General features: G+C 27.2%; 1 protein-coding gene across 2 annotated transcripts in view; it reads left to right on the forward strand.

The window, feature by feature from the left end:
* LOC126897699 (E3 ubiquitin-protein ligase RNF220-like) overlaps window positions 1-16,197 on the forward strand; it is a 65,986-nt gene that overhangs the window by 6,228 nt on the left and 43,561 nt on the right. For both annotated transcript variants that reach the window (XM_050671492.1, XM_050671491.1), the window contains exon 3: window positions 3,395-3,908. In XM_050671492.1, coding sequence (XP_050527449.1) covers window positions 3,395-3,908 — 514 coding nt within the window. The remainder of the gene's footprint in view (window positions 1-3,394; window positions 3,909-16,197) is intronic.

The following is a 16,197-nucleotide window of genomic DNA, read 5'->3' on the forward strand; positions in this document are numbered from 1 at the left end:
TTTTTTTTTTTTTGTGTCTGTAACCACTTTTTCTCAGCTCTCACCAAACCGATTTCTTTCAAGGATACGTCAAAAGATCACAAATCGTATCTAGTCGAAGACATTACCCTTAAAAATTGAAAAAAATTCCCTTGTTCCCCGTAAATGGGGCAACCCTTCAAAAATATTACAAATTTAAAAATCGCTAATTTTTGAAATTTTTTTTACTAAAAACTGCCGTAACTTTTTCAATGCTATTTTCGTGTGAAAATTCACGATTTTATTTTTTATATTTTTAACTTTATAATGCTATAACTTATTGAAAAGTGTATGGATTAACACAATTTTTTATGAGAAATAATATTTTTTAATAATCCATTTTTCATTCGACATACTTTATCTTAATCGAGATATTAATAAGGAACTAGCAGATCATGTAGCTTTTGGAATAATACACCAATTTTTTTTAAATTAAACACAATCTAATGATTTGCATCGAAGCGTTTATTTTTGATAGTGATTTTAATCACTGTCAGATATCATTATACTTGATCCAACTATACCATGACATCACTGTGCCGCGAACACCCTGTGCTGGGTTTTTTTTTTTTTTTTACTATTATATAGAAAATGGTTTAAATACAATGTTAAATGTTTGATAACCAGTTTTGCATTTTACTTTCAAGATATTAGCATTTAAAGATTTAGAAAAGGTGAGGAGCGGGGTAGTGTTTAACGACACTATTTCTACCATAACACAGATATAAATTCTACTACGTTGCGCACCACGCTTACCTATAACTAAAATTTATAACAACTAAGAAAGTAAAAATACAATTTTTATTGGTTATTGGTTTGTCAAAATTTTATTTACACCATTTTCCATGTAATGTTAAAAAAATTATGAACGGTTCCCATATAAATTTCGAAAGTTAATCCTAAAATTTACCCTTAGGAATATTTTTTTCTTAGAACTATCTTGATATTTACAATTGTTTATAAAAATAAATTAAACTTTAATCTGTGGATTTTTAAGAAAAAATCATTATTTAACAAAAAAATTGTTGGTAGTATAATTAATAAATCGTACTATAAATATAAAAATACTATCATCCTAATTAATATTTCTAAATTATTTAGCCTTTTAATTTATTCTTTAGTTTTTTTGAATCTGAGAAACTTAAGTATTAAAAGATTAAAACATGAAAGCAATTGAAGAGTACAGTGGAAAACAGTTGTAATCCATTTCTATAAATTTTTCAGGAAAACAAAAATTATTAATTATTATCCTATTATTTTAATAAAATAACTTAAATAGGCATTTTAATATTAGCAAAATTAAACATTTGGTTTAACCAAATGGTATTCATTACTGATATACTTCTAATACCATAAAATAAAATAATGGACTACTATCGTGATCCTTCTGTGCATTTTCAATAAATAATCTTAAAAATATATTCATTCATTTTAATTGCTTTATTATTAAAACGGTAGCACAGTGTGAACATGGCATAGTTAGGACAACTATAGATGATATCTGACAATGATTAAAATCAATATCATAAAAAAAGCTTCAATGTAAATATGTACATAGTGAAAAAGTAATGTCAGTTTTAAGGAAAAAAATGTCAACATTTACCAATTTCAAAAATTTTAATTTTATTGGATATTTTCCCCATTTATAAGAAACGAGATACATTTTTTTAATTTTCAAATGCAATGTCTGCAACTATATACGATTTTTGATCTTTTGACGTATTATTGAAAAAACTCGGTTTGGTGAGCGCTAAAAAAAAGCGACAGACATCAATAAAAAATCATAGTAAAATTAATACTTCTCAGCTTTGCATCGAAGCTAAAACAATAAATATTTTTAAAAAAATTAATTTTTTTCTTATTGTATATTTGTAATGCTACTTTTGTTTTTAAAATTTTGTTACGGTACTTACAAAAAAATTTTACGATTTAATTAATTTTTTTTTATATGAAAATAGAAACAACTTTTATGTGTCAATAATCCATAGTAAAAATTTGCATATTGTAATTTAACAATAATATAGCACATCAATGCCTATTTTCTTAATTATGTGCTGATTAAAAGTTTTATAATTTATGAGTATTATACAGAAGTAATTGCTTGTTATAGGAATTCAGTATAAAATTGATATTCAGTAATTTAATACTGTAATTTGTATAGAGAAATTATAAAAAATTATAAAGTAGTTGAACATTTCAATGCCTTTATGGCTAACGTTTATCAAAATGAGTATGCATTTATCAAAAAAAATAATTTTAACTTTCTGAATTCAATTATTCTGACCTTCGTTAGTTAATTATAATTTCTGTTATAAAATATAAAGTTGTAATTTATCATAAGCCATTGGTAGCTAGAACATTTTCCTTTGGTAAGAATAGCCTCATTCCTTCTAATATACTTAATGGATTTACATTATTACTATTAAAATTTTTCACAAAAATATTTAAAATTAACACTTAAAAATTATTTATTTTTGTAAATGGGGATGTTAAACGAGAGTAACTACCACCACTTTTCTATATGACTATGTTGTTGAGCAAATATATATACATAAATAATTGCCAAATAAAAAAAAAAAATAGAAAATAATGTTTTTTTACATCAAAATATCTTTTTTGGTTTAACTTCAGATGATGTTTACAAATATTAGATTTGGTGACGGGATAATTTTTTTTTTAACTTCTAGTGTGTAAAATAAGCTTTAATTAAACATATAATTAAAGTTTGAAGTATTTCTCAAATATTTTTAAAAATAAAGTTGAAAATATTAACTTTTCATTCAAGAACTGCAACTTTGAATCTTACTCCTATGGGCGGACAGGCAAGTGAGACCTCAAAAACAATGGTGTCGAACACACACACAATAAAAATATGTATAATTTAACACTACATTATCGAATTAATACTTTCTCAACTTTGTGACAAAGCTAAAAAAGTTCATCCTTTTAATTATGATGGGACTAGTGAGGATCCCACCCCATTTGTCTCCTTAACACAATTATCTGTTAATAGTTTAATTAGTATTAATTATTAAGAACAAATTCTAGGTTATTATCCTATGGTTCCTTAGAAAGATTCGAGGTAAAACATCCAAAATGTGTTAATTTAATTAGACTTATTGAAATTAAATTTTATTTATGATTTTTTTAAGTAATTCACATAAACATTTAATAATTGGTATTTATCATAAATATAATCATTATACACTTAAGAAAAAAATCAGATATAACATGTTTCATTGTGTCATAATTTTTAATTTGTCGATGTATAACCTTGAAAAACTGTTTACATAAAAGCCTTCGTAATTTTGATAGAAAACGTTTTTTCATAAATTACATTAGATAAATTAACAAATAATATATATTATTTTTACAGATGCATGACCTCAAGCACCTTCATTTGCCATTTCAAAACACTAATTTTGGGTTTAGATTCATGGAAAATTATTCGGCATTACCAGCTCATTTGCTACATCATTTGCAACCACAGTTTTTACATCCAGCGCTAGACCCTCGTATATCTTTTTCACAAGCTGCTAGTGTATTTCAGCCTTTAAGTTCACCAAATCCCCATCACCAGCATTCGAGTCCTGCTCATCATCCGGCAATTAAGGGTTTTGCGTCTGCTTTTGCTCCTCCGTCAAAATGCTACAAAGTAGACGATAACAAACAAACAACGGCAATGTCTCATCCTGATGGTGGCGTATCAACCCAACAACAGCCTCCAACGTTTCCTTATCCTAGAAGAAGTCCTTGTTCACCAGCTAGTATGTCTGCTTCACCAACATCTTTACCACAACAGCAGAATTCTTCGGCAACAAAAGAAGAATTTTCAGATAGAGACACGCCAAGTTCTGGGACTGTATCCGAGGATGGGAGAAACATTAAAAGTAAGTAGATTTTATATCTAAATTATGGTCCCCAACCATTATATATTATATTATATTTTTAACAGAATTTATATAATATGAGCGTAATCTAATTGTGTATTAGACCCACAGCGTGTAAAGAGTTATTATTTATTACTCGAGATATAAGTCAAAAACTTTGAGGGTTGTTCTGTGTTTACAATCATCGTCAAAAGTTCTTGTTAACAAGTCGCTTTAAGTTGTCGTCGTACTATATTTCACTATACGATTACTAGGTAGGTAGAATAGTAACTAACAAGCGTTATGACTTTTGTATACGAAATTCTTAGTAATGTAACACATGTACCGATGGTCCATCGTTAAAGTTTGTGTTGAGCGCGTCAACTTTGACAAACTATATTACTCGGGTACGATTCACCTATACATGAACGCTCAGTTAGTTTTCTACCAACACTTAGGTAGTTAATGTGAAGGGTCGTAACCGCACATTATTCTATTGTGGGCATAAAACATTTTGAAGTTTGGTTAAACTTCTAGGTTGACCCAAGATGAAAATAATGACTCAATATGATAACTTATATTTATAATATTCTAAATGTTCTCACTGAAAAGTAACGAAGGTGAACGTTCAATTATTACTAAAGTAAAACTATTAGTTTTCCATTTTTAATAACATGGAAAAACTTTTTATTTTAATTACTTGGCAATGGTAATTTTTTTAATAAAGTTTTTTTAGTGATAAATAATATAGATAATAATTATTAACAAGTATCAAGAGGTAAATATTTTGAGTAGGTATTAATTATTGATATAAATTTTCATTTCGATGATGATAATAATATAAAAAAACATTTTTCTATCTTCATTTCACAATTAATTAGTGTAAAAAGTATTTTTATACATTATTTCAAAGTAATAATAAGTTTCATGAGAATTATTTAGACAGCGTTTTGCAAATCGGTGATTTTTTTACTATATAAAACGTATGTATGCAATTGATTTATCTATTCGCAATATTATTTTGATCATTATGTCTTTTATATTTTATCATAATTGAGGCACTGAGAGGATTAGTAGCCAATACCATAATACAGTACATGGGATATACATTTTTTAATTGCTTTTAATGTTGTACCAATGAATACAGTATTAAAAGACGAAATTACTTTTACTATTGGTTAATGTTAAATTCAAAGACATCTAAAGAATCACATATAGGCTTTTTTCTAAAACAAATAATGCTAAATTATCCAAATTTTTGTTGAATAGGCTACTTACGGTCTCACATAAAATTATTATATATTATAAAACAAGTACATAGGCCAGATTTTCAAATAAAAATAACTATATTTGATGAAAATATTATAAAATACAATATTCACTAATTATCATACACTTCTTACAAGATAATGTAATTTTTTCAATTTTTACATGTTGGTGGGTTTTAATAATATTTACTGTCTTAGTTAATGTTATAGCACAAAAGTTTAATATTGTATTAATTTATAATACTGTAATTGATGTTCAATGAAAAAAAAAGAATTTATAAGTGTAATAATGCAACGTATAGAAGCAGACATTTTACCGTAAGTGGTCAAGAAAAAAATATTCAAGTACAAGACTTGTAACTCTTAACAAACGTCTCGTTGAGTTGATTGATGAACGACCACTAACACCTGACAAGCAACTAGTGTGTGTTGATTATGTTATATCCATTTTATTGTATTTGCATAGTGTGTATCTGTCGGCACTCGGTTCATTCTAAAAGACAAACAGAAAAATGTCGTCTTAGGCGCATGGAAAAAAATGAAAAAATTTACTAACAACTGAGAGAAAGTATCGCGATTATGTATTTCGGTTTTTAATCGAGTGCACCGGTTTAAATTTATCGCCTTTAGTATTTATTTTTTATTATTATTAGCGGCTTTACACACAATGGTTTTTAACAAGCCGTGGGTGACATAGGCTGAGATAAAAAGAGAAGAGGACGGTGCTATAGTGGAATGTCGTAGAATGCTAAGTAGTGCGGTTGTGTCTTTATAATCTTATAATATATTGTTTGTGTATTATTTTTAAATCGAGTAGCCCTGTGTTAAGACTAAACAAACACGTTTAAATCTTTCAGTTTTTTTCTCCATCTGTTTCGCTTAACATCTCAATCGTTAATAATATTAATCCAATGTGAACTGTTGACAAAGCGAGTTTTCATACTACTCCTATATTTGGTGGATAATTATCGTTTATAACTTCTGCGGTGTTAAATAAATTTGATTTCTATGATCATTAGACCTATGAGTATTTTATAATTTTTTTATAAACTATTGGAATGTTAAGAATAAATAACTTTTTGTTTTTTATATATTTTTTTTTATACTTAAAATATTAAAAATAAAATTCATATAAAATCATAAATATTATATTTTATTATAAATTATAATTAAATGTATAAATAGCTTGATATAAAATAGAGTTCAGTGTACGTTTGCATTTTTTAAGGATAGTAGTTAGATAATTTTTTTAGCTTTGTAAAGCTGAGAAAGTATTAATTTAATTGATGTGTTTGTCTTTATTTATTTTTTTTTTATGTAAGTCACCATTTTTTCTCAGCTCTCACTGTACCAATTTTACTTACTTAACATAAAAATAAATCATATCTAGTTAAAAACATAATTCTTAAAAATTGAAAAAAATCCTTTTTTCCCGTAAATAGGGAGTAAAATCACCCAGAAATCATGTTTTTTAAAATTATTTTTAAATCGGCAAATTTCTATATATTTAAACTTTTTTACTTAAAACCATTATAACTTTTTTGAAAATCTTGTACAGAGGGGTTTAAAACTTGTAACATACGTATAAAAAGTAGATTTTTTTCAACTGAACTTTTGTAAATTATTTCCTGAAAATCTTGCATATTTGAAACATATATTAAAGAAAATATGTTATATTACTTGTATAATATAATAAAAGTAAAAAAAAAAATAGTCCGATAACCTCTCTTCTATATCGAGTGTTCTATGAGTAAAGAAACAGGTCAATTGTTACAAACAATGAGAATAATAAAAACCTGTTTCCTTACTTGCTGAACGCTCTATATAAAAAAAATTTTTTTGTTTATGTTTTAATTTTTATTATTTTTTTAATTTGTTTTTTGTAAAACATCAACTAATATAATTAAGTATAGTTGGGTAGAAGGGTGATAAGAGCCCCTATTTAAACCCAAGCCTTATTTAAAAAGAAATAAGACTTAAGTATTAACTATAAATATTTCCAAGAAAGATTTTTGTAGCATTCAATGTTCATCCAATAAGTTTATTAAAAAGAAGAGACTTCTCTTTCCAAAAAAAAACTGTTTTAGCTAAAAATGGTTGATAATAGATTAAAATTAGAATTTTAATTTTAATTTCATAACAAATTTTATAATTAAATAACGAGATCAGAATAATCGAACTTTTTTTTTCATGATTCATTTGTATTGACTAAAATACTAAATTATTAAATATAAATTTCAAACTAAATAAAATTAATATAAATATATTTTTTTCGTGTAATTTATTTATTGAAGTTCAATAAATATTTGATTGTGTTATTCATAGTTGATGACAATTTTATAAATTTTAGAACATTTTTTTTCGGTTGTCCTATAACTATTACAAATATTTACTAGCATAAGTTGTACCAAATTCAACAAGGCTTATGCCCTATTATCCAACATATACGACAACCCTTAAAATATTTAAACCGTCTTGCTAATGCGCAGTTAAAAGTTAATGGCGAGGGTTGAACGTGCATCATTTCAGCACGTGTACTGTATGTAATGTATAAATCACAAAAAGTGAAGATTTATATTAACAAAATGGATAGCTAATACCAGAGGCGTATTTAGGTTTTTGGTGCCTTGGGTACAATATATTTATAATATTCTGATTTCTCTAAAAATTTCAGAGTTTATTAAATTTTCATTTAGTTCAAACTATTTAGATTATTGATAACTAATATAACTCTAGACTAAATAACTATCGTTATTATAGGTTTTAATTGTATAGAGTTGATCTGATTTTTTTCCTTCTACTTGTTGAATAATAAGTATGAAACCATGAGTACGATACTTTTGCCTTAATAAATAGTTTGCATTTATAAGGATTATACTGTCAAGCTGTGGTATAATTAGTTTCAAGGGATTACAATGGCATGGTAAAATGTAGTTTTTTTGGACTATTTGTTAGCACGCACAAATTTTGAGTGTTAGTTATTTTGATTGGCGAGTTAAAATATTACTAGGGTGGATACTAATTTTCAAAAACCATTTTTAGTCTGTGGTTAGGATTAATTTGTAAACACGTCCAGAATCCTTGGTGTTTTTACTTGTAGAATAGTAGGAACAAGTTTATTTACCAGTTATCCATGTATGAATTATGCAAGAAATGAGAGAGTAAACAATGTTAGTTTATATAATAAGATTAATACCCAGCATTCCAAGGGATGTAACAAGCATGGCGATGAAAAATACAGTGAATGGTGGTCATTTGGCGACCCGCAGCAACACCGATAAGCGCCACGATAATGCCTGGAGATTAACCGACATGGGATTACTGGCTCTACCCTTGTCGACTAGCCGTCAGAAAATCGCTGCCAAAATATCCTATCCTTTTCCTCCCGTATACTAAATTCTTCTCTTAAATTGGCTTTTTTCCTTTTATACTAAGTATCTTTTCATCATCAACAAATTAGTCTTTTTCATTACTTAGTCCTTTCATTATTGAGAGATTTTCACAACTGAAACTATAATCGCTATGACACATTATCATCGTATCAGTGAAGATTAACGGCCTAACCTCATTTCTCATTATGCGATCATAAGTAAACCTTGACGATTAATTACAATAACATTTAACAATTGTTGTATCCATAGGCGCAAAAAGGTGAATACATTTTCCCCGAATTACTGGCTGTACAGATATAGCTGTAATTATTTGGACAATAGTTCAAATAATTAAATGTGCAAAGAAACAATATCTGATCATTTTTCAGTTACTTCCATAAGTTTGCTCTTTTGAATAAATACCCACCCTACTTTTTATGTTTTATAAACGATTTTTGCACATGTACGTATTGTATATTTCATCGTCCAACCGTGCATAATGGTAACGTGTTATTAATATTGAAGGGTCTTCAACATCGAATGCATGGCACTGTTTAGTGGTTAAATCTACCCAAGTGTGTTTCAAAAGAGCTTTTGGGATGAGAAGGCACGAAATTAGTCATCCAATTGGAATGCCATGTTTGGAATGTGTCTAGGTTTTGCTGTATTATTTTCATATTTTCTAACTACGTATAAATGGTATAAGTTTAATGTTTTATTATTCAATTTGGAAATTGGTAACGTTTTTACACGTCGCTTATATTTAGCTTTATACAAATTTGTTTAGAAGGCAATAAAATCATATTGTTTTCAATTTGAAAATAAATATTTATTAAAAAGCTAAAAAAAATGAAAATATATAACTGTAACTAAAACGAATATTAACAAATTAGTATAAATTAATATTAACGAAAAGTATGTTAAATGTTTTAAGAGATTCGCAGTTTTTATTTCATAATGTATTTGTTTAATTTAGATGATTTATTTAAATAAACTGTGTCTGTCACTCGGTTTTTTGTTGTTGGATTACCAAATCTGCCACCAGCAACTCAATATTTTGTCAATTCTATCTTTTAATTCTATTATAGCTTCTCTGGTTTTTTTTAAAATTAATTTTTAATTATTTGTTTATAACGTTATTTTTTTTTTAATTTCTATTTGGATTTATAAGGAAGTTATAATTTTTATAAGATAAGATAAAGAAAAAGTAACTTTCACGCTTAAGTAAAAATTTGCTTATATAATAGTTTCATATTATTATAAAAAAAAAAATGTTTAAATGTTTTAATTAAATATATAGCATTTTTAAAGTTCATAAAATATATAAATCTTTGAATTTAAAATAAGATTTGAGGAAGACAAAAATTATCATTTTTCATCGGTAAAGATTACACATGTATCTAAAAATGAACTTCGATTTCCAAGTCTTGAATATAGAAATAGTTTTATTGAAGCTATTTTAATTTTGAAATTTCTAGATCATCCTATTTAGTAACTACTAAGTTACTGAATATCGTTATGAAATAATTCAAAAATTCCCATATGTCAGTATGATTTTTTAATATACATGTTAATTTTACACATAAGTATCGAAAATTTATACACAAATATATCATTATTCAAATTAATTTTTATAATTTATCCGTTTAAAATTTACAATAAATGCAAATGAAAATTCAGACATTTTTTTTAAGTATATATCATTAACAAATCCTTAGGGAACTAAAAAGTGTCAATCATTAGAGTGATTCACTTTAAATTTGTAATTAAAAGAATTTTTAGTATTTAATTCCAATTAGTAAAACAAGTAAAGTTTTAAGTGTTTTAAGTACTCACTTTTTCGGTAATCGTTCAACTACCGAATTATGATTCTGATTAATTTATCATCAAAATTTTTTCTTATACAATTTTTGGTATTTTATGTTAAAAATGTTAAAAAATTGTGTTTAAAAATAAATGAAAATACATGTTTAACTTGCAAATATATAATTAGTGAATTATTGTGGGTGGAAAATTTTAATTTTTAATAATGAAACTCTATAATAAGTACCAACTTGGAAGTTTTAAAATTAATATCTGAAATTTAATTAGTTTTTAGTATTTTTTTTTTCGTATATTTATATTATTTTTTAATTGCGCTACGTTATAGATGTCTAATGGTGTCTGATTGTAAAGCTTTGTAGAGAATACCAGGCGGTCAGGTGTAAACAGTTATTTATGCGGAATGCTTTTGACAATTGGTGCAACAGTTTCCTAATTGCGAAAACAATTATTATTATTATTATTATTATTATAACGGTTATATAACAATTATAGCTAGAAATTCATCCCGAAATGGCAATTTATTAATGCATGGCTTCAGCGTTACATTAACTAAATGAACTCTTAAAGGTACTATATTCAAGTTAAAATATTACGTTAGCTATTGATAAAAGGCATATTAGGTATATATATTTATTAGGAATATTTAATCAAAACATGTTTTCAAAATAAAGGGTGTTACTATTGTTTTTATTTAACTATAGTAAAGATTAAAAAATTAAAATAGCTACAAAAAAATATTACCAAGACCCAAATTAAAAAGTTATTTTTATTAGCGACCACCTATGACGTGTATTGAATTATTTCACTATTACTTGCTCTTATATAAACGTAATTATCTTGAATAGATATAAAGCCTATTTAAAATTTCAAAGTCTATAAAACATGATAATAAAAACTCCATCGGCTACAAAACCATACATTTCTAAATTAAGTAAAAATATAACGTAATTGTGTGGGATTATTACAACTGTCATAAAATGTAAATTTCTTATAATAAATATTTGTCAATGATTTCACTATAAAAATAAAATCGTCAAATTTTTAGCAAATATTATTCAAGTTTTTCATTTGGATTTAAAAATATTTAATCTACAAATAAGTATATTTTAGACGTGTATAATAAGTGTCAAATCGATTTATCAATTCTATTCGACTTGTATACTAATTATAGATCATAAATCGATAATTGGATCATCATTTATAACAACACGCATATGCCAACCGAACATACAGATGTGTTTTATAAATTCGTGAATCATACAAAATAGTTTTAAATTTTCTTATGGATCAGGAATTTTGTACAGTATTTTAGTTAGTATAGCTCTTTCGTTAATGATGTCGAGCATAACATAGTTTCAATGAATATTCTACTCTGTCTCTAATACCAGTCGTTTACAAATAAATAAATATTTATATATTTATAGTTTATATAAGAACCATAAACATTTAAAATAATGTGAACTTAAACGTTACTCATAGTTTAACTTAATATCATGTGTGGCTAAAACTGTTACTAGAGTGACATAAGATGGCTGATTGTTTAGAGCTCTGGGAGAAAATGTAGTTTTTAATAAAAACATTTAATAACATAAAATGGTCAGGCACTGATGATGATGATAACCAATTAAAGAGTGAAATAACTTTTTTGGAAGACTGATAGAACATTATTAGTCAATAAATTAAATTTAAATCGAAATATACGAGCTGAATAAGAGTAAAAATAAATAAACACTAACATTGAATTATTTGTGGTAGTAATAAGATTTATAGGGGGGGGAGTTAGCTTGGAGTTTACAGCGAAGTTTAATAACGTGAGAAACACGGGACTTTTAACGCTTGTTCTTATTAAAACCGAAATTTATAAGCACATTATGCTAACGATTTATTGGTAGCCAATACAACCGTTGTATAGGGTAATATAAATGGCCTCTTTCTCCCTTTCTCTATTTTTCGCGTATAAAAGTCAATTGGAATAGTTCCAAATAGAAAATCACATATTTACACATTCTTGAGTTTAATAACAATTTGTAAATTTTTATGTTAAGGTTTTCGTAGCTTGTTTAATGTGCTCCAGTATGTTAGCAGCGTTTATCAAATATTTTTTTTTATGTTACCAAGCAGAAATTTTTGTTAAGTACAATGGGCGAAGTATTGCACCAGTACTGGCGACTGATCATCGGCTAGGCCGTACTAGTCTAGTACTGACTCGCGTCTTGTTCTAAGCGTTGATCCAGTATTCGTGGTCAGTACTTGTCAGCCATTACTGACAGAGAACTGGTGTAATATTGGTTATATAGAACCTTAAATACCGATCTATCAGTATGAAAAAGTGTTATCATTCCAGATATATTCCAGTATTAGTGTGTTAGTAGTGGTAATACTGGCGTAGTAGCGGCTATCAGTACAGGACCAATATTGAAATATGTCTGGGATGATAAGGTTTTTATGCTGTCAGATCAGTGTTAGGAGTTTTTTTATAACCAGTATTCTAAAGAGTTCATTTTGCGAGCGACAGTTAGAGGTAATTAAAATTACAATAGAGGGTTCGAGATTATAATTATACTGATCATTTTAATACGATTTATATAACTTTTTTTTTTATTGTATAAAGACACAAACCCTATGTAATATAAATAGCGCAATGTTGAGTATTGAAAGCATGTGTGTATGGATTTATATGCATCAACAATTGTATTGGATAAACGAACTTAAGTATCGCCAGATATTTAAAGAAGTAAATGAAGATTTAGGAGCGAAATAATTTCTATGGTATTATACAATTATATTCTTGAATTATTATCAGTTAATCGTGATTTTATTGACGACTTAATATATTTAGATTAAACAAGGATGTTAACTATTTTTTGAAAACTTCAATTTTTATCTATTAACTTTTTTTAAAAATTTCTAATTTCCAGAATTTTTTTCGTGAAAAAGTATAAATTTTATAAAAACACTAACATTTAGTGGCTTACTCAAGGGGAGTAATAAGGTTAAGCGCTCTCCTATTGACCGCGAAACTAATATTTTACATAAAAATTGTAAGTAAAATTTTTAATATTAGTCTCCCACATTAAAAAACCTGATCATACCATTGCTTAAATTAATTTTAAAATTCGTTCAACTAATTTTATAATATAATTGCGATGCAATATTATTTTAGACTACATGTATAAGCTGAGCTTGTACTATTAACTACTTAATGTGTCTATATTATTACGTTCCATACATTTATTATTGTAATTTTGTATTTTCTAAATTGCCTTTGATTTATACGAGTAATTATTTAACTGGGAGTTAAATTTGAATAACATTTTTTTCATGAGTTATAAAATTTTAATTAGTATTTTGATATTATGATTAGTTATTATGAACTGTACCTGCCTCCTATATAATTTAATGCACAGCAGTCGTCTGTCTGCGGTTTGTAAGCAAAACAGAAATGTCACCAGCATAAATTATTTTCATAACATAACCGTAAGATACAGTCCTAGTACGGATATGACAGAGGAATAGAGTTTGATTTTAGCACCCTTTTATTTTTTCTATACTTAATAAACTACAAATATATTATCCCTAAAGTTTTTGTATTATTTTATTACATTCACTTATATGACTTATAATTTTTGAGATTACAGTAATTATTAATTACGAGTGATTGTAAAATTGTTATTAAGGCTTTTACAATACATTTATACATTGATTAACATAACATTAATAATATATTGCATTTATCTACAACATATAAAAGTGACCCCGAATCTTTCATGATTCTGAATAATTATGACATTCAACGTACCTTAATTGTGCTCATAAATGTATTTTATATCTAAGCGACGTCTTGGAATTTATTAACCTAAATGTGTTGTCGATTTTTAAGATAATAATTCATAAAACTGAATGGTCTAGGCGATTAGATTTACCGTTATCTCGTTTTATAACTTACGACATTAAGTATTATTTTATGTACCGTATAAAAAAGCTTAAAATCAATAATATATTTTTAAGATATATTAAAATACGCAGAGATAGATATCTAACAAAAAAATTTGGGTGGCTCAATTAAAAAATTAATTTTTTTTGGAATATTTACAATATATACAGACATATATAATATAATAGATAATTGCTTATTAGTAAATTGTTATAGTTACACGGAAAAAATAAACGGTTAATTTAACGAAAACTCTAATAAAAACAGTTGGAATAATTAGTTAGGTTTTAATTAAAAAATAATAGTTAGGTCAACAAAATATTCAGTTATTCCAATTGTCCTAACTGCATTGGTCACCGGTTATGTGGTTATTCTTACCGAAATTTTTTTCTGTGTAATAGTTAGTTACTTGATACTTAATAAATCTATTCCATAAATTTATTTAAACTAGATTAGGGAGACAGTATTGTATTTGAATTTTCTTTTTCTTCGAAAAAAATTATGAAAGTTATTCTATTTAACGCAGCGACCATCCTAACGCCTTAAAATATTATTAGTACCGCGCATAAACTAAATTTGCATGGCCTTTGAGCTATAAAAATGTCGAGGAAAGGCGTAAAAACCTATATTCGTGTTTTACACTCTCGTTAATATTAAAAGCTTTATGTTGGCTATTTTGTACGTAAGGACAGTTGCCCCAGTACATTGTGTACCAAGAACTAAAGCTCTTGGTATACGCGCCGCTTATAAACATGTGTATGTTCGTGTCTGGATAAGAGAGAGATAAAATAAGAAAAGGGTGTCGACAATGATTTTCAATTGGCCTACCAAGAAGAGTTTACCATTTAAAAACGTCTGCATATAGGTGTCGTAAAGCTCGCACTACATACTATTTGAAGCATTCTAATGTAAAGAATAAAGAGGGAAAAAACTTTCTTGTAGAGACGACGACGACGATGATACAAACAAGAGACGAAGGGGTGTTTATGACTCGTAAAAGTAAGCTCCATAAAAGTGAAAACGTCTTGTGTCTCAGACGGCCTACGGGACAAGTGAGGGAGTTTGTATTCTTTGAGGTACGACCATGCCATCTCTTTCACACGAGGTTTTATGAATGTTCGTCGAGAGAAGCTTAAGATCGTGGGTGTTAGTGCGAAGGGTCAACTGGAAGAAACCGCGATAATTTCTTAACAGCCAAATAGTATAAATCGTCAACACTTGTTCAAGCTCCTCATCTCTCTCACACTCGTATGCTTACCTTAAACATATTCACATTATAAAACTAAAACATGTCGTACGAGTTTTGATATTAATATGAATAATTTGTTAAAAGCAGTGGTGTAGACAGGCGGAGTTTCTGAATATGGGGCAGCATAATAAAAATTTGCGTTTCCCGAATAAAAACCGTTGTCAGTGATACTCATAAGGTTCTTTTTATTGGAAAGTCATGGCTACGCTACCAGTTAATATTTTATGACAAATGCGTTTTATTCTCGTACGATCAATAACTAATTCTTACTCCAAGTTATTCATGGCAAAGTGAAATTCATAAGTCGATGAATGATGATGACATCAAAATTATTATACTATTATTATTGTAGGCTGGTTAATGCGTGATTGAGTGTATTGATTACAAACGCGAGATAGGATTACAGATTCTAGTGTAACCATTACGGATCGATTTTACTGCGTTTGTTCTTCAAAGTACGTTGTTCATTTGATATTCAATACGTCGGCAGCAATAATTTAATTAACTAGCCCACGATTGTTGGAGAAAAAATTGTTCTGTGTTGACATTCTTTGGAAGCGGTGTCGATCAAACGAATGTGTGATACTACAACGCCATATTATAACATTACTATTGCACTGTTGCCCGTTTTTACGGGATAATATGTCAAGTATACTTAAAACAT

This window comes from Daktulosphaira vitifoliae, unplaced genomic scaffold (assembly GCF_025091365.1).
Source record: "Daktulosphaira vitifoliae isolate Bord-2020 unplaced genomic scaffold, ASM2509136v1 Scaffold_2, whole genome shotgun sequence".
NCBI lineage: Eukaryota > Metazoa > Arthropoda > Insecta > Hemiptera > Phylloxeridae > Daktulosphaira > Daktulosphaira vitifoliae.